The 23,739-nt window shown below is 41.5% G+C and overlaps 2 protein-coding genes across 2 annotated transcripts; one reads left to right on the top strand and one right to left on the bottom strand.

Annotated features, from left to right (window-relative positions):
• Positions 1 to 1,563: 1,563 nt before the first annotated feature.
• On the top strand, positions 1,564 to 4,985 carry LOC125903695 (N-acetylneuraminic acid phosphatase). Its single transcript, XM_049600778.1, has 2 exons — positions 1,564 to 1,716; positions 3,628 to 4,985. Exons 1-2 carry the CDS (start codon positions 1,603 to 1,605, stop codon positions 4,267 to 4,269), a joined length of 756 nt encoding a protein of 251 aa, XP_049456735.1. The 5' UTR covers positions 1,564 to 1,602; the 3' UTR covers positions 4,270 to 4,985.
• A 315-nt stretch (positions 4,986 to 5,300) lies between these two features.
• polr1b (RNA polymerase I subunit B) lies at positions 5,301 to 12,955 on the bottom strand. Its single transcript, XM_049600777.1, has 15 exons — positions 12,736 to 12,955; positions 11,322 to 11,489; positions 11,049 to 11,195; positions 10,817 to 10,949; positions 10,565 to 10,701; positions 9,516 to 9,739; positions 9,250 to 9,421; positions 8,987 to 9,158; positions 8,618 to 8,899; positions 8,102 to 8,235; positions 7,839 to 8,009; positions 7,549 to 7,705; positions 7,199 to 7,395; positions 6,869 to 7,119; positions 5,301 to 6,745 (listed from the first exon to the last, which is right to left on the bottom strand). The coding sequence occupies exons 1-15, from the start codon at positions 12,910 to 12,912 to the stop codon at positions 5,863 to 5,865; spliced, it is 3,405 nt and encodes a 1,134-aa protein (XP_049456734.1). The 5' UTR covers positions 12,913 to 12,955; the 3' UTR covers positions 5,301 to 5,862.
• Between the last annotated feature and the right edge of the window lie 10,784 nt (positions 12,956 to 23,739).

Raw genomic sequence — 23,739 nt, 5'->3', positions numbered from 1 at the left:
ACAAGGCAGATCAAATGTGCCCAATTGTTACCTTCCTGCTCCTGTGAGGCTCTGAGGTGTTTGGTGGAATGACACCCTTAATAATTGGCCTTTGCAGGGGATTCATGCCCAGCTGAGAGATAGCGTGTGACTATGTGTAGCCCCGGCCACCCATACAGATAAAAGAGGAATGGTGTCGTGCAGACAAAGACACCAGGCCTCACCAGTCCTTCAGATGCCTGCACTTTCTTGGAAGAGTCACACACAGACTGTTAGGGAAGTCATTTGCTTCTTTTTTCCCCCCCTCTACTTCAAAAGGGAAATTCCATCTGTGAGTTCACATCACGCATCCACTGTTTATGTTTCTCTTCCCTTTTTAAGGTTAAGGGCAATCAAAAAAAAGGTTTTGAGCTCATTTGCTGCACGTCTGTCATTTCAACAAGCATATTCCTCCTTCGCATGCAAGCAGTAGGTGTTGTCTGCTCTGGGAGATGAAAGCTGGTTAGGCCTCTCACACCATTTCTTGATTTATAGTTTATCTTTGACATTTTTTGTCCACAGTAATAGAAATAATTAGAACAGGTTGCTCTTAAAGACACAAGCACATGAGCTGCAGTCAGAATACTGTCAGGCAATGTGAGACAGGGTTGTTGTGATTTCTGATTGGGTTTGGTAGTGCAACAGGCCTGCACACTGTTGCGTGTGAACCTCTGGCCCACTGCCAGGTGAGAGCGTGAGTTAAAGGACAGGTTGCATAAGAATTGAGGTATGTTTTGATTTTGAAAGAGTGTCTGTCACGGAATATGTGTTTAAATTGGCAATATGCATGGTCAAGAGTCACGTAGGGCCTTTAATTAGACATTTGATGACACTGATTGTTTTCCTTTCGTTATGATTATTCCTTTCTATAAATAATTTTGGAGTGAGATATAAGCCGGCTCCAGTTACAGTTCAGTTACCACCAAAAGGAAAACTTGTCCGTATTGAAAAATGGTGTGTGGTGTTGAAACACCGCGTCATAACAGAGCCAAGTCAGAGTCAGTGCTGCAGTTTGGCCTTTTTTTCTTTTTTTTAAACCAAGTAATCACTTTAATATTTCTATTTCTATGGTGGATGTAACTGTGTCATGTGTCTCAATGTTTTGAACTATATATATATATATTACTATTATTTAAATCACTTTACTGTGGTATACTTTAATATTTATTTAAATGTGGCCTGTATACAAACAGAAAAAAAACTTTTTTGTAAATCTTAAGAGTTTTTTGAAACAGTATCATCTGTTGTATGATTTATGTATAAGCAGCCACAACATATTTCCTTTACATGACACACGCACATGATAAAGGTTTAAATGTATTTAATGTGTTGAGTCATTATAAGTGGAGCAGCTGAAATCAGTGCTTGGTCAGTGTGGAGAGCTCTTTGAATTTTTTTATGAACTGCTGTCAAAAGTTCATATTGTATTTTGATTTAGTGGCGCCCTCTCGAGGAAAAGGTTCGCAAGTGCTACACAGAGCCACAAAAATCCGAACTACAACTCCCATCATGCAGTTCACCCGGCAATACTTCCGCCATGAAACGACCACTGGCAAAGAGCCTTGCCAGGATTTTGGAGTAAAGATGAATGAACAGTGTGCTTCAGCAATGGAGGAGAAAGCTGTGAAGGCTATTTTGTTTGACATGGACAACACGCTCATAGAAACAAGTCGGGCAAATGGAGTGGCGATACAAAAGGTGATAAATGTCTGATACTCTTCTTGTATCATTTATGTCATACATACATACATGGTCATTTAAGGTTAGCTTCCGTGTTCGTAACGGCAGCCTAACGTACGTTAAAGTTTGTTAAATGAACTCAATTAGGAGGTCATGGACTACTGGTGACTCGTCTCAAACTACTGGACGATTAAAGTCATATTTCTGTATTGAATTTAAGTTGTTCTGAGCAATAGTGGAGCTAAAATGGGTGTTATGAGTATATTGGTTACTGTCACTGGTGTCCATTGAATGTGTTTGCGCTGGGAGGAAAAATACACCAGTGTTAAGATCATTTAAAACCTTTAATTTAGTCAGAAAACATTATTTCATCTTTGTCCTTTTGTACGCTCGTACTCAAGAGTTTATTTGTATTCATAATGGCGTGTTACTGTCGTCAGTGGTGTAATCTAAGTAGTGCTATATTTACTCAAGTAGGCCATACTGTATTTTATAACAATTTTAAGAAATTTTACGTCCGTGAAGGCCACACGCTGTCATTCTGAGTTGTGATAGCAGTAAAACACTGGTGTTACAAATTAACTTTCAGATCAATGATGACACCATTGTATTTGTATTTGTAAAGTTTAATCAGTATATGTGAACATGAGCTGCACTCTCTCAAAGCCAAAAACCAGAGAAGTAAGTCTCTAACTTGTGATGTCATAGAGTAAAAAGTCTTGGGCTGTTTCATAGACAATGAATAGGAGACTGATTTTTTTATATACCCAAATGGGCTTTATTCTATTGTGGTGTTCTCAGTTCTGAAACAGAAAACGTCAACATATACTCAGTACAGTCCCCTGGGTGCTCTCAGTGTCATCTAGAACATCTTTTCCAATTCATTGTTTGTCATTCATTGTAATTTACTTGCCTTTCAGGTAAATCTTGTGCGTCAAACTCCACTACAATTATCTGACAGGTATAGTCAGGGCCACCCATGCATCAGTTACAATAATCCAAAAATATGATTTATATGAGATAACTGATTTTACTTGTAGTACGGCATGTTGTCACATTGTGCTACTAAGGTATAGGATTCACGCACAATTGCAGCCATGACAGTGTGACAGTGATCCAGCCTGCACATATCAGGAACCTGAAACTGAAGCAGCTAAATTCAGCCACCATTCTTCTCATTATGTACAACTGTGTTTGTCATACTGTGACATGTCACAATGTCTCATGTGAAAAAGGCCCATCTATCTCACACACACTCTGGTTTAGTTTTATTTGCACCTGTTAGGGCAGGGCAGCTCACACCTTTATCATCAATGTTTGCTGATGGAGTCTAGTGGTGATCTCATATGATTCCCAGCCAAGCTCTGCCCATCTTCAACCTGAGCAGAGGTGCAGTCAGCCAGGACAAATGAAAGCAAGTTCTTCGTAATGAGTACTGTTACTTTTGATACTCAACTTATATTTTGCTGATAATATTTACACACTATTACTAAAATAAATTTTATAATGGTGGACATTTACTCAGAATTTTTACAATGTGGAATTGCCACTTTTACTTAAATTGGGGGGGTATGGATCTGATCTGACCAAACAGACATGAGGTAGGAGAGATAGAAGGTCAGTAGCTTTAAATTCCTGGGCGTCCATCACCCAGCTGGTCAAAAGGACAAGGAGACTGAAGAAATTCAGCATGTCACAGAAAATCTTTCAGCAGTTCCCACAGTTGCACCTCACCTATGGGAAGCTTCCCTTCACCTAATCAAGTGTCCTCAGTGGTGCATACAGCTGTGCGTCTACCACCACTAATGTATTCCGCTTATGCCTTAACCTCTAAAACAATCTCAAGGCCGACCTCTTGTGGTTTATGGCTGAATTAAATATACGTGTTTTAATTTCTCAAGGGTTATCTGTTGTGTTTGAATCTTACAGACCAGTGAACTTTTGAAGACCACACTGGCCCTTGATGACAACACCATCAGCAGCATTTGTGACAAGTTCAAGCAAAAGCTATATCATGAGAGCTTTGACCCCTCAGCAGGCAGAACCATTGATGAGGTGCGTGTGGGTCACTGGGAGGAGAGCATCCAGGAGGCTGTTGGCAGCTGTTCTCCACCCTCGTTGGGAGCTCAGTGCTACTACCTGTGGAAAAATAGTCGCTTGGAGTTTCTCTGTCTGTCCCCTGAAATATGCAACCTCCTGAGACAGCTGCGCAGCAGATACAAGCTGTTGCTGCTGACAAACGGGGAAACTCAGACTCAGAGAGAGAAAATTAAAGCAGTCAGGTGCGAGGGGTTCTTCGATGCCATCGTGGTCGGAGGAGAATATGCAGAGCAGAAACCATTCGTCTCCATCTTCACATTGTGTTTCAACATGCTGCAAGTGAAGGCCCAGGACTGTATTATGGTAGGGGACTCTCTGGACACAGATATCGAGGGGGGCTTTAATGCCAAAGTACGAGCGACAGTTTGGATCAGTAGTGCAGGAGGTGCTGTGCCAGATGGTTCAGTGAAACCAGATTACACTATCCCGACTGTGTTGGACCTGCCAGATATTCTGCAACAACTGAAATAGGGACAACTGTTAACTGAAACTGTGTGTGTTGCGAGAATGAGGGGCAATGTCGCCTTAAGTGGCGATTTTAAATTATGGATGTGTTAAAAAAATGAATGTCATGATCAATTTTCAACTTTCAAAGAGGGCACTTTTACAAGCATCCTGCTAAGGATCTTACACTAACACAGTGTCATTTAAGGACTACTTGGAGTCCAGTGAACAAGTGTGGTCACTCAGGTATCTGTTAATTTACACTGTGTGGAAATTAACTAAGTACATTTACTCAAGTACTGTACAGTTTTGAGGTACTTGCACTTGACTTGAGTATTTCTGTTTTATGCTTCTTTATACTAGCCCACTACATTTCAGAGACAAGTACTGATTTTTATACTCCACTACATTTATCTGACAGCTGTAGTTACTATTCAGATCAAGAATTTACACTGAAAAGGGTTCCCACACTTAGGCTTAATTCCCTCCAATTCAAGGACCCAACACAGCACAGTTTGAGACACGGATCAATGTGATGTGACACTGAGAATTTTTATATTGTATTCTGTTATCACTGTACTATGTTGCATCAATAGATGTCCCGCCCAAACAGGTTTACAGAGCAGACTATCATTCTCCATGTACATAGGTGTGAGACTAAATAAACAACTCATAGGCAATGTGAACAGTATATTCTGTATGCCTTCACACTGACATGCATCAAATAAAGTGATCTCATATTGTATGTGTGCATTATTCAGTCTAATTTTCCAAGCTTTAGAATCAAAACTAGCCCATACTTTGCCACTCTGTCCAGCTTTTCATCAAATCAAAATAATTCAGGATTTTGGTTCTGCATACTTATTTAGGTGCACATAAGTTACCTTATTAAGTATGAACATGCATGCAGAGAACAGGCTGGCTAATACGGTCATGGAGCTCAATGACGTGTGCACTGCAGTGTATATATCAAAAGAGCTTCCATTTCTTGTCTTGCACAAAATATAGGGCTTACACATACCCATGTCTATGTCTGTTTTAAAAAACTTTAAAGCCTTGTTTTATTCCCTCTATTCACACACTTTCAGGGATTTAAAGGACCCATGTTAACCCTGTTAAACACAGTATACACCTATCCAATACAATAGATTGTTCAAGATTAAAGCAGTGTTTATTAACATTAACCTTTTTGATGAGATAAAGAAGTTACAACTAGCTCCATGACTACCCAGCCACACCTTGAAAATGCTACTTGATGTACTTTTACTGAGGTAAAGGATCTGAATTTTTGGTACAATAGTACAGAATCATTTATTCAACACTCAGACTGACTGTACAAAAAGACCTTTGGGATATTTATACACACCTTAACACATATTCATTCCATCATATGCTGCTACTTTGACAGTCTTGGGGAATAAAACACTTCTGAGATACACTTCTTAAAAACATGGTTGTTCTGACACATCGTGGTTTTACAGTGTGATGTTTTATATTTCTGTAGCATGGTGAATTGTAGCAGCTTCAGAGAGTCACATTTTAACAAGGCAACAGTTTCATAATAGACACTTTTGATTTGTCACATTAAGGCAAGTGTCTTTACTGGTTGTCTTGCAAAATTCACTTAACATCTAATTTGACTTTGATGTTCATTGCTGCGAGCTCGGCTACAAAGTAGCGGAAGACGTACGGGACAGACACCGAGTCAATAGAGTCACTTTTACCACACAGAGTGCAGACAGTCTTGCGATGACGCATGGCCGACCAGTAGGGTGGCGGTTTCTCCAACAGAGGGGAGAGCAGGCTGCCACAGTCAACACACACCTGAGCCACTGATCGGTCTGAGCAGTTGAAGAGGCGATCATGAAGCAGGAATGAAGAGCCATGGGCCAGCAGGGCGTCTCGCTCCATCTCCCCAAAACGGATGCCTCCCTGGATGTTCCTCCCTCCCACTGGCTGGTTGGTCACCTTATCACGTGCTCCCGTGGTCCTCACCTGGAACTTGTCGGAGACCATGTGACGTAGCCGCTGGTAGTAGACGACTCCGATGAAGATGTCGGCCTCTAGCTCCAGACCGCTCACTCCGCTGTAGAGCCGCTCTGTGCCGTAGTAATTGTATCCACCTGCCCGGAGCAATTCGCCAAAATACTCCAGTGCGGAGTTCTCTTCTGAGAAGGTGAAGGGTGTGGCGTCGTGGCTCAGGCCGTGTAGGGCGCCGGACTTGCCGGCCATGCTCTCAATCAGCATCCCGATGGTCATACGGGAGGGGAAGCCGTGGGGGTTGAAGAGGATGTCGGGAGCCATGCCGCTCTCTGTGAAGGGCATGTCCTCGGCCGGCCACAGGCGGCTCAGAATACCCTTCTGACCGTGGCGACTAGCGAACTTGTCACCAATGGTGGGGTTTCGTGGCACTCGCATTGTGATGCAGACACGTTTAAAACGGCCCGAGCCATTGTCATTGCTGCAGATCTTTATATTGTCGACCACACAGGCCTCTTGGCTCCTTGGGAACAACAGGGGGAAAAAACATAAAACAATTTATCATTTGAGAAGTTCAGAAGCAAAAAAATACACTGAAGTATGCTGAATTGTTTTTTCTATGTTGATAATATGATGAAGCACATACTTGTAGAAGTTGACAAAGGACTGGCCAGTGTTTAGGTTGATGTAGCTGTAAAATGGGTCTCCATACTTCAGTGTCGACCCAATGAATGGCAGTCCATCAGCGTCCAGTCTTTCATTTATTTTAGGGTCACCTGGCTTGGTCCCAAACACCACGCTGTCTTCTCCCCTCACTTTCTCTGCCAGGTCCACCAGCTCAGTCTTATAGATACTTCCGTGTGCAAAGCCCCTCTCCCATGACGACTTGTTTACAATCTAATGAGATCAAATTGTGTTAAGGTTTCATCCACTACAACCAGAAAAAAAAAATTAGTAAACTTTGTGTTTTACTTACCATGGCATCCTCCATGTCGTAGCCTGTGTAGGATATGACAGCCACTATGGCGTTTGTGCCACTGGGGTAGTTGTCCAGGTTGTAATGGTCATACATGCAGGGCCTGACCATGGGGCTCTGTGGGGTCTGGAGTCGGTACAGCTTGTTATCCGAGCGATTCATGAATGAGTGCAGGGGGAAACCCATAGTCTGCTTACCTGAGAAGAGAACATGTTTAATCTCTCATGGACACAACACCTCATGACTATACAAGGCAATGAAAGGTAAAAATATAATGAAAGGTATGAAACATTTTAATCGTATCAGCCTGTACAGCTGAGTGTGGCCTCTGACCGTGGTCTCAGACTTACTCATCTGACACTGGTACATGTTCCTAGGACTCTGGTTGTGGTCTGAGTAAGGAATGAAGCTAGCCACCACGCTGAGCATACTGTGCGGGAAGAGCTCCTGGTGTGTGGTCACACCTGGCTCGATCTCATTCTCTAAGATGCCCACGTTGATGTAAAGCTGAAGCAAAGTAGAAAAAGATGATTAAATAAAAATCTTCAGCAACTAAAATGCAAAACAAATCAACTTTTACAGCTGTGCTGTGCTTCGAGTATTGGGATAAAATGACAACCACATCATAGTTTACACATACTTGTTCAAAGGTGCCGATCAACTCTTGCTTGCCAAGAGCTAAGTTGCGTACGGGCCGCATCATACGGCAGGGTGCTGTGAAGAGGAACAGGCCTGGGTACAAGCTGGCCTTGCCTGTTTTTGGCACCAGAACAATCTCAGTCCAGGGAGGGATCTTCTTCTCTTTCAGCACCTGAAGGTATTTGTTTCAAATGTCAGTTTTCTGCACACACAATGCAGGTGGTACAGAGAGTTGACACTGTATAAATAACACAGTTGACATACCTTAAACCTCCGCAGTGAGTCGACCACAACTGGGGCTAATTCAGTCTCCACCCAGCCTACGACGGCCCCATCCAGGACCACAGGGTAGCAGTCTGAAAAGGCCTGGCCAGGAGATCCATCCACTGGAGTAACACCTGAGGCACCAGAGACAGAAAAGATTGTTACTATGCAATTCAGCACACTGACATGTACTTAAAAATTTGTGTCAGTATTTTTTTAAAGCCAGGCTCAGACTGCAAGAAGTTTTTAAAAAATCCTGACCAATTTTGAATTCTGGCTGCATCACGCACATACGGAGAAACTTCAGATGTTTTTCTCTCTAATCTCAAACATGCCCACACTACAAGGTTTGAAAACAGTGGTGCATATCACACATGAAAGTATATTATCAAGATTATCGTGCCAGAGGGAACATGAATGCACCACGCCTCGTGATCTCATGGGGAAGCACATTTAAACATAGTGGAGACTGACCTCTCGCCTCGTGGCTTCATTTATTAGAACTGACTGACTCACCGAGGGAACAGAGCAGAGCAGGCAGGGAGGTGGTGGACAAGGTTGGTGCCACAATCTCACAGATGGCTGTCATGTGGTTCATGAGTCCACATGGCTCTCCGTCTGGAGTGTGGACGGGACACAGGAAGCCCCAGGACTCGGGCAGCAGCTTACGAACAGAGGTGGTCCTCATCTTGGCGAATGCTGCTCCTCTGTGCACACAGCGGAAGTGGGACAGGTAGCGGATGAAGTTGAGCTTGTCAGCTACCACACACAGGCCTGTGTTCTGCAGCATTCCAAGACCTGTGCACAAAAAACAAATGCTAATTTAATAAATGAACTACAGTTTTATACCATAATTTGTACTCGTACTAGACTCTTGATCCATACCAGACTTAGAGCTGAGGTTCCCAGTGGCCAGCAGATATTCAAAGGGTTTGGTCAGGTCAGTGCCCATGTTGAATATCTTCATCACGTTCTCAGCCGTCCATCCTCCACTCAGTCTGCTGCCTCTCTTGTCAAAGGACAGCTTCACAGATGTCAACCAGGCAGACATTCTCTCCTGTTGGAAATATTGTCGGGGTCAAACCCAAAGTTTTCCTTTGGTTTACTGTCATCACCCAGTGCTCTATCAAATGCCTCTGTGACCATACCTTCATAAACATGAGGTAGAGCTGACCAGGAGTGAGCACTTCCTGACACATGATGCTGTCAGGGTTTTCCTCCATGCACTCCTCCTTGGCAAACGTGAAAAGCTTCCTGGTCATGAGACACAGCAGGTAGAACTTCTCCATGTCTGACTTCAGGTGGATACAGATGCACTCACTGGTCCAAAATAGAGCACAATTAATGTTACTGAACATACCACAAAACATAACAGTGTTTTTACACTTTAAAGAAACTTATCATAAAAACGTACTCTAGCAGGAAGTTGGCGCACTGCTCGTTTGTGTACCACTCAGGAAGGTTCATCTTAACCCTGAAGCGCTCTCCCAGGTAATTTAGCACCTTGCTGCGGGTGATGCAGCCCTCCTCTGCGACAATGCGCAACATTTCAGACGCACAGCTCTTATAGAAGGAATTGTCCTCACGGCCTTTGATCAGCTCCTGGTAGATCTGAAAGTCTGTGAAGTCTACGAGGGCCTAGAGGATAGCACAGGGCAAAAGAGTTGTGTTAACATATATGGCTGAGACAGCCTGGGATGCAATCAATTCTTTATAGACCGTTTAAATAATTCACTTATAGTAAGTGATCAGGCTGCTTACAGTGTTTAAACTAAAGTAATTTTATTTATCTATTCATTTTACTTTAAAGGTCCAGTGTGTAGCATTTAGTGGGACATGCTGGTAGTAATGGTAAACGGCATTTATATTTATGTTTTCATCAGTTTATAATAACCTGAGACTAAGAATTGTTGTGTTTTTTGATGACCTTACAATGAGCCATTTATATCTACACACAGAGTGGGTCCTCTTCCATGGAGCCCGCCATGTTGTTCTACAGTAGCCCGGAACAGACAAATCAAACACTTGCCCTTAACAAGGCTGTTTGGATTTTGTGTGGCCACCTTAGTTGTCCTAAATGCTGTCAAACAACTCTAAAGGCTTTTGACGGCTGTGGAAAAAAAGGAAATCGAACGTGTTCCGAAAACTTAAATGATGGATTACATTTTCTGAGTTGGTGTGTAAACATGATTGACACAATATGAGGTTATATTTACTTTTAAACGTGACAAATTTGGACAAAAAATATAAACTTGTTGTGCAAAGGCCTTATCAATTATCTGCATGAGAAATAATGCCAAGAAATGATCAATTTGACCCTGACAGATTTTATCACAGTGAGCAGTTTCCACTGTAGTTATCTAAGATATTGTTATGTAGAGATTTAAAATCTCTCTTTGCCCTTATTAACGAATGCTGCAGATGTGTTCATTTCTAAAACACATATATAGCTCTTAACAGTACCTTGAGTGCAAAGCCAAGTGGGAGGAAGAAGAGCTCTTTCTGGTAAATGAAGTTCAGCATCACCGTCCCGTTTTCCAGGTAATGCAGGTTCATGTTGACGGCTGTGTGTTCCTCCTTCACGCAACGCATGGAAATACCTGTGAGAAGAACATTTTAATGACATCCATCTTAAAATACATGCAGCTGTAATTTTTAAGCCTAAATTTTTATAATACTGCTACTTTCACACATTATCTAAAAGCTTATATTTACCATACTGAGTGTATCCCTGGCCTCTGCTCTTCCACTTGGGTCTTGACATGGCAATGGGATAATTCCTCCGTGGCATAATCAGCATGCGGATAACTTTCTCATTTCCATTCACTATGAAATAACCTCCCATTTCCTGTCAATGTTGAAGAAAGAGTTTGGACTTTATTACTAAATATGGATGAATGTGATAAGTTTTTGTTCATCCTGCAAATGTTTAAAATGTGTGCCTTACCTCTGCTTCTTCATGGTGCTCTACGAGTTCTTTGGGAGACATGCCGTGCAGGTTACACAGCTTGGACTTCACCATGATTGGCACGTGACCCATGGACTGCTTGATCATGCCTTTGGGAACTCCGTTGATTGACCAGCTGACATCTGCCTGAGATTATACTAACCCAATTAATGATTTGACCCAAGTGTTATCCTACCCCTCACATGCAGTTAGATCCATCATTGGGCAGTCCCTTAGTTACGCACTTCCTGTTTGAACACATCTCACACTTACCACCAGCTTTCCTTTGTATGTACACTTTCTTCCTCTGCACTCTGCTGGAAACACTTTCATGTCCCTGCAGATGTTCCCTTTGGCCACCACTGGGTTGTAGATGGTGGCTTCGACGAAGGAAAGGCTGATCCTGTCATTTTTGAATGTGAACTCCAAGGGAGGGATGGCCTGAGAAAAATAACATTACACCATGAAACAATTAGAAACTTTGCAACAAAATAGTAACAGACAGTTACCTGAGGCAACAGACTCAGTGTGAGAACAACAAATGTACACACACGTCACCGTACCGAGTTACCAACACTATTCTGGGTGCTGCTGCCACTGTTGTGAATGTTACGGTCCATTTGGAAAAACGTTTGTGATGTACAAATGTTTCGAATGCTGGCTGTGTGCATGCTGTGATGTGTAAACTTGTTAAATTTTGTTGGTTTTGAGTGGTCGGACGGTTGGTTTTCATGCACCCATATTTTACTGAAGTGCACAGATTGTGTGATGATGCAAATTGTGTGTACGATTTGCATTTTGCTTAAGAAACTGGCTGTTTGTTGTGGTGATAACTCTCACTCCCTCTGTGCTGTTTGCTCATTGCATTGGTTGCAATATCTATATTTTGTGTAAAAATAAAAAACATGCATTTCCCGCCAGTCAGGAAGGCTTCACTCAGGAATATTTGTAGTTTTGGCGAGGGTCGAGATTTAAAAGAAGGGAAAGAAAAAAGAAGAAGAAGTCACACCCCAGCTACTTCCATCCTCTGATGAATAAAGTACAGTCCCTTAGCTTCTCAAACACAGTCACAACTACACATTATTAGAAAACAACTCAAAACTGAAGTTTACTGGGTTTTTAAATAAATATTATGACCCATCCCAGAGCTACAAATATGTTTTCCTTAAGCCTCCATGAGTGACTTGGGGGAAATGCATGACCCTTGCTCCACCACAAATAACCATATCACACACTTTCCAGCTAAGACAACTGGTGTGATGTTGGAGATTTTTTACATGCATTTCAAACCCACTTGCAAGTTTTGGGGTTCTGAGAGTATTTAAAATAAATAAAAAATACAACCATTGAAAGTTGTATGTCCCTCCCATAAATAAAAAAGAAACTCCCTTCCCAGTACTTAAAAATTATTTAAAATGCCTCTCCCATATTTTGCACCATCCTCTCCCTCTCATAAATAACTAATAGTCCCTAACACTGCTAAAAAAAAAACAGTTTGTTCCTTAGTTTATCTCGTTTTTATACAGCTAATATTGAACTTAGATGAATATCATTTCAACTGACGTTAACTTAAAAAACGTTATAATTTCCTAAAAATGTTTGACCTCATTAAAATGTTCAAATCCCGTATAGTTTTAGTGTGTTTAAGCAGTAACATGTTGTGTGGTGTCTTTAGGTTCAAACTAACCTGCACGACGCGGTTGAGTCCGTCAGTGACAGCCTGGTCAAAGGACTCGATGTGAGCTTTGGTCAGATCCTGCACAGCAGCATGTTGACGCTCCTTCAGGAGACCAAACCTTCCCTCTGTCAGATTCCTCAGACTCGGAGCTTTGGGCAAATTACTCCACTTTTCTGAAGGGTCCATGCTTACTCTCCCAGCTTGTTTACCACATGTGCATGCCGACACAGGAAGTACATCCCTCTGACACAGGAAGTCGTCTTCTTCTTCGCTAACATTTTGTGTCAGGTCGCGTCTTTGTTGTAGGATTACTGCCACCTTGTGGTCTTAGGTGTCTCCTACAACATCTGCTTCGTCAGTGGGCTGTGGAGTCCATCATGTTTCATCCCTGCCACAAACAGTATATTCTGCATACTCTACTGTTTAAAGTTAGTGTGCTCACAGTGGGACTAACCCTATTAAATATATATATATATAGTTAACAAAAATCAAGACAAGTAAACAGTGTGAGGTAAGTAAAGTGGAAATGGAAGCTGCTTGCCCCTGCACACTTTGACATTTAGAGATTTCTACATAGCCTACTTAACAGTTTTGCAGTTTCCAGGTCGATTTAATAAAAACATTTGAAACATAAACAGCTGTCCTCAAGATGAGTCCAGCTCCATCAGAACTGTTGGGACATTTTTATTATAACTCAAAATCCAAACTGCATTTCATTTCAGTAAATAAGATATTTTGCTGTCCTGTTAAGTTGATTACAAGGAGTTTTTTTTTGTTTTTTTTAGTTTTGTTGCTTTTGTTGCTTTCGGTAATAAAGTGTTTCAGCTTTTTCCTGGAGGAGACAAGTGTTGATATTAGACACACCAACAACATGACAACAAGACAGAAAAAACAGTGTTCAGTGTTTGCAGCCCTGATGTTCTGTCCAGGGGAATTTTATCTCTTCTCTATCAAGTTCATTGAATGATTCAAAGAAAACCTGTGAGATTACTGCAGCCAGTCTGTGGTGCTGCATTGATGGTCATTGCTCCTCTCCTCCAGGTGGAGGCGCTGTAGGACAAACAAACACAACTGGTTTCTGAGGGTTCTCATGGCAACAAGAAAATAAAGCAGCAGTGATAAAGCTGCTGTAACACATAAACACACTGTTGCTGAGTGTGTGTGTTGTCCCAGCTGTTAGTTGAACAGTATACAGAGTGTAAAAAGACTGGGTCCCGCTGTGTTACTCAGGCTGCACTACAGCGTCTATTCACAGGCGCGATCCCACTACTGAGCGGCACGGGGGCTTTGACCTGCTCCGTGTCCGACCTGGGCCGGTGCACCCCTCCTTAGACGACCTGGTGATCCCGGGCTCCCCCAGGAGCACCATATCGATACCGAACTTAGCGCGGACACCCGATCGACATAGTCCGCTGCAGCTCAGAGCTCCTGAGCTCAAACGATCCGCCAGCCTCAGCCTCCCGGTAGCTTGGATTACAGGCGCGCGCCACCGCACCCGGCGAGGACTGCCTTCATTCATAGAGGATTTGGGTTTTTGTAAACATGACGTCATCAGGGAGCACGCTCTGGCGGCATCTAGCAAAGAAAATAAGACCTGCAGCTGCAGAGTTGTGCCCTGATCGGCTACTTATGGAAAACTGACCAATGAACACACAAAACATTAACATCTGCAATCGATTTGCAAAACACAGCTACAGTCCCAACTGTCCTCTGTCTGATCTCCTATTTTTCCTCATTTTAATTAAGGAGTGATGAGGTTTAAAAGCAACTTAACCTTTTCTGGATTGTAAACTTGTTAGACTGGTTATATATTAAAATAGGTTAGCAGGATAGCAGAGCCAACAACATACATACACATTTGACACATCTAATCAAATGACAAAATCAAACTTTCTTCAAGGTAAACCAAATGAATACTTCTGGTGTTTTTATCACCCCAAACTGAACTTTAGCACCCCAGGATAGAGCAGCTCAGTGAGGGTCGGGGCAGTTTGACAGTAGAAAAGCTTTTGTTACCTCCTGTGATCACTCATTTTAAATGTCACTATAGGCCATCACACGGTATATGACAGCTGTCATTGAACTGTATTTATCTTTATTTTGTCAGATAATGTTGCGATCATTTGCAGGTTGTAATTGAGCTGCAATTAAATCATCGTTTTATACTCAATGTGTTGTTTCAACAGTGAAACAGTAATAAGTCTGCATTATAACACAGTATAGGTAACACCAGAGAGCAGGAGGAGACTGATAGAGGTTTAACAGATTGTAGTAGGTTTAGTTATGACTTTATAACAGAGGTAAGGGGCTTTAGGAGGGTCTGCTGGCAATATTCCAGTCAACTGTTTTTTTCCTACAGTTCATTTGTCACTATAATGACCAAAAATATCTTTTAAGCGCTTTGGGGTTGCATTTTTGATGTATGAAAGGCGCTATATAAATAAAGTTTGATTGATTGATTTTACTGTGATCATTTCTTGTGTTTGAAAGTGCTTTTATCTCAGAATATTGACTGCTGAACAACACAGTTATAAAAGGATCTGATGATGTTATTCCATGAATCCAAAAGCCCTGAGCTCATTTAATCAAAGTCTGATACAAGCATTCATATCTAGTTGTTAGTCCAAAGGACATGAATGTCATAGCCATGTAACCGAGTCACAGGCAGACCTAAACCTTTCTAAACCAACCATTACTGTCATACATGTGAATGCTCATTTTGATACAAAGATTTCTGTAGAAAATGTGACCAATGGACTGTGCACTCTTGGAGCTCAAATAAAAGATTTTTAATTAGCTGTCGGGACTCCTGGCAAATTTTTCACTGGTTTATACACATAAAAAATAAAATAAAATAATGCAACACTTAGTCTGATGCAAGCTCTCAGTCATAACATTTTAATATGAACAAAAGGAAACATAAACTGTATTTGGATGGAACAATGCCAAAGGGTTAGGGAAGGTTAGACCCTCTTAAAGACCTTTACTTCCACAAATTTTGGTAGTACTTTGGATCCTAGCCTCGCTTTAGATCAGCATGTCAAAGATATCCTCAAGACCACCTTCTTTTACTGACAGAATGCAATAGCTAAAATGTGGTCTTTTCTGTCCATGGCTGGTGCAGAGACCCCTCAGTGACGCCTTTGTTTGATCCAGATTTGACTATTGTAATATTTTGTTTTCCGTCCTGTTTCTTGCTCATACTATAAACCTTCAAAAGGTTTAGATTGCTGCAGCTAGAACTTTTAAAACTGGACAGTTGACTATAGTACACTAATCTTAGCTCCTCATTGGATCAGACTTTAAATTGCTAAGACAGAATTTACCCTCAAAGTCACTCATCCTGGTGACAGATAACACTTTAGCAGTGATTAGCCTGTAATGAACGCAGGAGACGCACTCTTGTTTGTTATGCCACATAGAATTGTTTTTAGTTCTGTCAAAACCCAAAAGGATTTCCTTTTGTCAGACATGTAGCCATGAAAATCCAGTTAAAAATAGATATCTGAATACAATGTAATCTATGCAGAAGATTGTGTGTGATAGGCTTTAAAGTTTTAGTTTCCAGATTTATGGTATGAGATTCCTAATGCACCATCTCCCAGTTTCAGTGCTCTGTGATAAAGTTTAGTTAGGACTGGCTCAGGCCTGGACCAGCTCCTAGTTAGGCTGCTATAGGCCTATGCTGTGTTCAAATGGGGACGTGTGTACCATGTTGAACCCCCCACTCTTGAGGTAGCCATGATCTGGCAAGTGGAAATTTTCAGAGAGCTCCGAGCTTTACTGTCCTTTTAGTTTTGTTGCTTAAAAGCAAAGTCTCATCGTCCATATTCACCATATCTATACACCAAACACATTGATCCCTCTGATCCTTAACACAGAGCTACACTGTTAATGTTGAAAGCACATCATGTTTGTAGGTGTCCAGGAGTAGGCTACTGATTGGTTTCTGGTGTGAGTGAAAATGATGAAGCCACCATGCACAGTCTGCAGTGTGCTCATCTGATTCAATGTGGAGGCAGCAGGTAGACTACATAAACATACAATGAGGTCAGGAGGCTGTGATGTATTCAAGTGTCCCAGTAAGCCATGACAGTGTAACACTGAGCCATCATTCATTTGATTATTCAATTATTGGTTGATTATTATTGATTATTGGTGTGGATGCTGTGCAGCTGTTTTTCGGCAATTAGGTAGTTCAGCTGTTTATTGGAGGAGACTTAGGATGAATGAAGGAACATAAAGTGATTAGAGTGCTGATTTTAGGTACAGTTGCAATCAAATTTATTCAACCCCCATTGCATATTAGGCCTACTGGCAAAATATACAATTTCTCAGCTGTTTGCAATAAACAGATTACACAAGAACTGTTTAAGTACTTCAATGAAACCAATATTACAAGGGTTTTGATCCAAATTCAACACAAAATGCTACTTTTAATGACTAATGCAGTCTCAAAATTATTCAACCCCTTCGTGACGAGCATCTTCAGTACTTAGTAGAGCACCCTTTTGCTGTTAGGACCTGCTGCAAACGTGATGCATAGCCAGACACCAGCTTCAGACAGCGTTCCTGAGGAATCTCAGCCCATTCCTCATGGGCAATGGCCTCCAGTTCAGTAATATTCTTGGGTGTGCGTTTTGCAACCGCCTTCTTCAAATCCCACCAGAAATTTTCTATGGGGTTCAAGTCAGGCGACTGTGACGGCCACTCTAGAATCTTCCATTTCTTCTTCTGAAACCAAGCCTTGGTGGACTTTGAGGTATGCTTGGGATCATTATCCTGTTGGAAGGTCCAGTGATGCCCAAGCTTCAGCTTCCTCACAGACAGCATGACGTTTTCACCTAAGATTTCCTGATACTTGACTGAATCCATCGTGCCCTCCACACGCTGCAGGTTTCCAGTGCCAGAGGCAGCAAAGCAGCCCCAGAGCATCACTGAGCCACCGCCATGCTTCACTGTAGGCAGGGTGTTCCTTTCAGCATATGCTTCATTCTTCTTCCTCCAGACATACCGCTGTTCCATGGGCCCGAAGAGTTCCAGTTTTGTTTCATCACTCCACAGAACAGAATTCCAAAACTTCTGTGGCTTATTTATATGGTTTTGAGCATATTGGAGCCAACTTTTCTTGTGCTTTTGGGTCAGTAGTGCTGTACGTCTTGGAGTCCCGGCATGGAGCCCTTCAGTGTTTAGTATGCGCCTTATTGTGCAAACTGAAACCTCAGTGCCTGCTGCCACCAAGTCTTGCCACAGGTGTTTTGCAGTCACTCGAGGGTTTTTGAACACTTGCCTCCTCAGGAATCTGGTGCCACTGATAGTTTCCTCTTTCTGCCACGTCCAGGTAGTGTAGCCACTGTTCCTTTAACTTTGAACTTGCGAACTATGCTTCCAACTGTATCTCTAGGAACATTCAGAGCTTTTGCTATCTTTTGTATCCTTTTCCTTGTTTGTGCAAGGCAATGATTTCTTCTTTGAACTTTTTGGACAATTCTTTTGACTTAGCCATATTTCTAACATGCAATCAAATGTCACTCTCAACAAACCTCTAGCCAGTCCAGGTATTTATGTGTTCTATCTCAAGCACACCTGAACTAATGAAGCCTTTGATTAGTTGCACCAGGTGTGCTTGAAACAGGGGGTTGAATAATTTTGAGACTGCAGTAGTGGTTAAAAGTAGCATTTTGTGTTGAATTTGGATAAAAACCATGGTAATATTAGTTTTATTAAACTATTTCAACTGTTCTTGTCTACTTTGTTTATTGCAAACAGCTGAGAAATTGTACATTTTGCCAATAAGCCTAAGCAATGGGGGTTGAATAATTTTGATTGCAACTGTACACACTAGTAATATTGCAATAAGGTAGAAACAGCAGACAGTGTTCAGTGTTTGCAGCCCTGATATTCTGTCCAGGAGGATTTTATCTCCATCACGTTCATTGAATGATTCAAAGAAAACCTGTGAGATTACTGCAGCCAGTCTGTGATACTGCATTGATGGTCATTGCTCCTCTCCTCCAGGTGGAGGTGGTGTAGGACAAACAAACACAACTGGTTTCTGAGGGTTCTCATGGCAACAATAAAATAAAGCAGCAGTGATGAAGCTGCTGTAACACATAAACACACTGTTGCTGAGTGTGTGTGTTGTCCCAGCTGTTAGTTGAACAGTATACAGAGTGTAAAAAGACTGGGTCCCGCTGTGTTACTCAGGCTGCACTACAGCGTCTATTCACAGGCGCGATCCCACTACTGAGCGGCACGGGGGCTTTGACCTGCTCCGTGTCCGACCTGGGCCGGTGCACCCCTCCTTAGGCGACCTGGTGACCCCGGGCTCCCCCAGGAGCACCATATCGATACCGAACTTAGCGCGGACACCCGATCGACATAGTCCGCTGCAGCTCAGAGCTCCTGAGCTCAAACGATCCGCCAGCCTCAGCCTCCCGGTAGCTTGGATTACAGGCGCGCGCCACCGCACCCGGCGAGGACTGCCTTCATTCATAGAGGATTTGGGTTTTTGTAAACATGACGTCATCAGAGAGCTCGCTCTGGCGGCATCTAGCAAAGAAAATAAGACCTGCAGCTGCAGAGTTGTGCTACTTATGGAAAATCTCCTATTTATATATTCCTCATTTTCGGTGAAACATGACACTAAATTAAGGGGTGATGAGGTTTAAAAAGCAACTTAACCTTTTCTGGATTGTAAACTTCTTTGACTGGTTTGGCTATATATAATATAGCAGGATAGCATAACCAACCACATCCACATTTAACACATCTAATCATATGACAAAAACAAACTTTTTTCAAGGGAAATCAAATGAATACTTCTGTTATATGCTGATTGTTCTTCACGTGTTCCACTCTGGAAAGTGTTTAAAAAATAAATATTTGAACTAGACCATCTAACTTTTTAACTTGACCCAAAAAGTCATGTTTAATGTTAAAATAAGCGGGCAAAATATCCCAAACTAACTGATGTTAGTTCATGTTTTGTTTTTGTTTTTTTCACTTGAATTTTTTTTTTTTTTGGGGGGGGGGGGGGTATTAAGTAAATAAGTCTTAAGTAAAAGTATGTAAGTATAATCAGGAAATTGTACTTAAAGTATTACAAGTCAAAGTACTGTAAAAAAAAAAAAAAAAAAAAAAAATCCCTGTGACTGTTGTAGTCTACTATATATAACCTCATTAGATGATAATGACTCATGCATTAATGTAAAAGCAGGTTGTGATTGCTGTAGTTGGCTGGGGTGGAGCTCATTTTAACTATTAAATAAGGATTATTTGTATAATGGCTTAATCTGAGGATTATTTTCTCCATTAATCGACTGATTGTTTGGTTTTTTAAGATTCTGGAAACAGTGAGAGATAATGTCACACTTACCCAGAGTTCAAAGTGACACCTTTATAATGTTTGTTTTGTCCAACCAACAGGTCAAACCTCAAAATAAAAATTGGAATGAGAATGAAAAGAAAAAAACTCAGATTTGTACTCACAGTTCTTGAATATATATATTTAGTTACATTCCACCACTGGGTGTAGCTTATGTTAAATTATCTTTATGAGTTTGTGAGTACGACTTGATTGTGACTTGCTTGACCTGACCAGTTACTTTACTTGACTTGCTTGACTTATAGCAAGGACTCGACCTGCTTGATTTTGACCAAAGTGACTTGGGACTTGCTTAAGACCTGAAGGTTATGACTTGAGACTTGCTGATGACTTGCTCAAGTGTGACTTACTCCTACCTCTGATATTTGTATCAGCTTTAATAATACTGTGGCAGCTATATTAACAACAGCAGCACTAAGAGAGCCTTTAAAAGGAAACTAAAAAATGTTTTAACATCCAACACTCTGGTTGAGTTCCGGCTCATTTTTGTCTCCAGTGTGTTTTCAGTGCCCACAGGAAACATCTCAGATGTGGATCATCTGTTCTTCAGCGGCCACAAATATAACGTAGTTTACAGTTGTTCTGTTGATATTTGTGATGCTTTACAAGCATAAATACACATTTGCAGCTTGAGATGTGGTAACAGATGCTGCGTGGCTGGACTGTAGCGTTAAATTTCTGGATGACCTCACACTGTCTTCTATCTGAATGCCCTGATTAATGTATAAAGTCTTTGTCCAAATTAACCTGTAAAATTCATAAGCATACTTTTTTATCAGTTTGGTGCCTCCATCTTTATTAGGCTGGTGTTTTTATCACCCCAAACTGAACTTTTGCAAACCAGGATAGAGCAGCTCAGTGAGGGTCAGGGCAGTTTGACAGTAGAAAAGCTTTTGTTACCTCCTGTGATCACTCATTTTAAATGTCACTATAGCCCATCTCACAGTATATGACAGCTGTCATTGAACTGTATTTATCTTTATTTTGTCAGATGATATTGTGATCATTGAGTAGCAGGTTGTATTAGAGCTGCAATTAAATCACCATTTTATACTCAATGTGTTGTTTCAACAGTGAAACATGTAACGAGAACAACTATAGTGGGAATAAGACTGCATTATAACACAATATACACCAGAGTGCAGGAGGAGACTGAATGGAGGTTTAACAGACTGGGCCTGTCTTCATCACTCTGTCTCTCTCTCATAGTCTGACTGTGGTACACTACTCTTAGCTCCTTATTGGATCAGACTTTAAAGTGCTTCTAATGACTTACAAAATTATAAATGAGTACATTCCTTCATCTGATCAGATCTCATATTTCATCCTGTGCTCTCCACTCTCAGAGTCCAAGTCTCCTGGAAAACTATTGAGTTATAAAAAAGCTGGTGACATCACCTTTTGTGAAGCTTTTTTGCACACTGTGAACTGTGGTGTCTGGTTTTTAGCTCTCTCTAACAGTGTAACACTTTATAGGTCATGGACTGTATCACTCAGCCCTGTGGATGTAGTTTCTTCATCCTGTTGCACCCCTAATGTCCTCAAGACATGCAGAATAATGGCTTTGAGAGGCCAAACAATTTGTTTAACTGTTAACATGAAATACTGCGTTCAAATTACCTTGTACATTTTTTTTATGGTCATTGCTCCGGTCCTCCAGGTGGAGGCGCTGTAGGACAAACAAACACAACTGGTTTCTGAGGGTTCTCATGGCAACAAGAAAATAAAGCAGCAGTGATGAAGCTGCTGTAACACATAAACACACTGTTGCTGAGTGTGTGTGTTGTCCCAGCTGTTAGTTGAACAGTATACAGAGTGTAAAAAGACTGGGTCCCGCTGTGTTACTCAGGCTGCACTACAGCGTCTATTCACAGGCGCGATCCCACTACTGAGCGGCACGGGGGCTTTGACCTGCTCCGTGTCCGACCTGGGCCGGTGCACCCCTCCTTAGGCGACCTGGTGATCCCGGGCTCCCCCAGGAGCACCATATCGATACCGAACTTAGCGCGGACACCCGATCGACATAGTCCGCTGCAGCTCAGAGCTCCTGAGCTCAAACGATCCGCCAGCCTCAGCCTCCCGGTAGCTTGGATTACAGGCGCGCGCCACCGCACCCGGCGAGGGCTGCCATCATTCATCGGGCTTTTAGTTTGTAGAGACGTCATCAAAAAGAACAGCGGCATCTGGCGACACCAACACCGCAGCTGCAGTGTTGTAGACTGAGTCTGTTTTAACTGTGTTCTCTACTACAGCTTGGTAATTTAGTCATCTTTATGGTCATATACATTTATCATTTCAGTCATTAATTCATTAATGTAATCGAACTATTCATTCATGTAGCCTGTTTCCTTGGTGGTATATTGCCTATAATGGAAACGTGTGTGTGCTTGCGTGCCTGTAGTGATTAGGGATAATTTTGGACTGTTGTGGCTGACATAGACTCACTGCATCATCTTTAACACTTTTCTAAGTGGAAAAAAAGTGACATGGTGGCACACAATGGCATAGTAACTTACGATTTTATAGCACCTGGTAGCCTGGAAAAATGTTGGTTCCACCTTAGAAAAATGTCTTTTTTGTCCCATTTTACCTGAATGCATTAAGTACTCACCCATAACAAATAAAGTGAAATGTGAAAATATTTTTAATTATAAGATTATGTCAAACAGTTGTACCCTGATTGTTTTAGCTGCAACACTCTTATTATTTTTTGTTTTAACTTTGCTCTGCCCATTCTAGTTATCTCAGACCAATCAACAGGAGTGTTTAATGTGAACGACATTTGTAGAAACAATTCAAAAGCACGTTCATTATGTTAGTCAATCGGCTGCTAATATAAAGCACCCAATATGTAAAACCTTATTTGTCCCATTTTACCTGATGTCCTAAATTACCTAACTTCACCCTATGTGTACAAATATTTACATTTCAATTTTACTTCTTCTCAACAACCATTCAGAGAGAAATGCCTTAGCTGACTCTACCCAGCACACCCAGGTTGCAATTAGTAACCCTAACTAATGAGAATGATGGGGTATACATTTCCCCACCACAACAGGAACAACAAAATTTAACAGGGGAATAATAAATGTGTTGAGCATGTCAATCAAGGGTAGTTTGTACACATATGGTCCTGAGAAGAGGTCACTACTCAACAACTGAAAACATGTGTGGGTGGACTATGGGTGTGGAAGGCCTTTAAGATTTTATTAAATTTTATGATCCTTTTATAAAAATGATGCATTATTATGGATACAACTATACAAAAGATTCTAATAAGTAGTTAGAATTTGCTCTGCATAATGGGTACATTAACTTGGATTCTTTAAGGACAATATCCTGGTGATACTTATGTACTTTAACTGAAGTAATACTTTGGTTGCAGGCCTGTTAATGTAGGTACTGCAGTTTAATTCATTGGTTAAATCTTGCAGAATGCAGAGAAGCTAGATTTGGTGAGAAAAATATCTGTTGTCCTTGGCCAATAAATCTGCTTTTTTATCAATATATCTTGTATTTGCCCTCTTCTGTATTGTTTACAGTCTTTGATTCTGTCCTTAAGTATATCTCACCTTATCTCATTCAGTCTTTTAACATTTGACAACAGATGACTAAAGATAAAAGGC

This window comes from Epinephelus fuscoguttatus, linkage group LG16 (genome assembly GCF_011397635.1).
Source record: "Epinephelus fuscoguttatus linkage group LG16, E.fuscoguttatus.final_Chr_v1".
NCBI lineage: Eukaryota > Metazoa > Chordata > Actinopteri > Perciformes > Serranidae > Epinephelus > Epinephelus fuscoguttatus.
This window is presented reverse-complemented; position numbering and strand designations above follow the sequence as displayed.

Bases quoted from the DNA above. Each gene is read 5' to 3' on its own strand.
- polr1b (XM_049600777.1), bottom strand. From the start codon at position 12,912: ATGGACCCTTCAGAAAAGTGGAGTAATTTGCCCAAAGCTCCGAGTCTG. The intron at 11,196-11,321 runs GTAAGTGTGAGA...GTATAATCTCAG, and splicing joins CATACAAAGGAAAGCTGGTG to GCAGATGTCAGCTGGTCAAT. The intron at 7,706-7,838 runs GTATGTGTAAAC...ACTTTGCTTCAG, and splicing joins TGATCGGCACCTTTGAACAA to CTTTACATCAACGTGGGCAT.
- LOC125903695 (XM_049600778.1), top strand. From the start codon at position 1,603: ATGAATGAACAGTGTGCTTCAGCAATGGAGGAGAAAGCTGTGAAGGCT. The intron at 1,717-3,627 runs GTGATAAATGTC...TGAATCTTACAG, and splicing joins ATGGAGTGGCGATACAAAAG to ACCAGTGAACTTTTGAAGAC.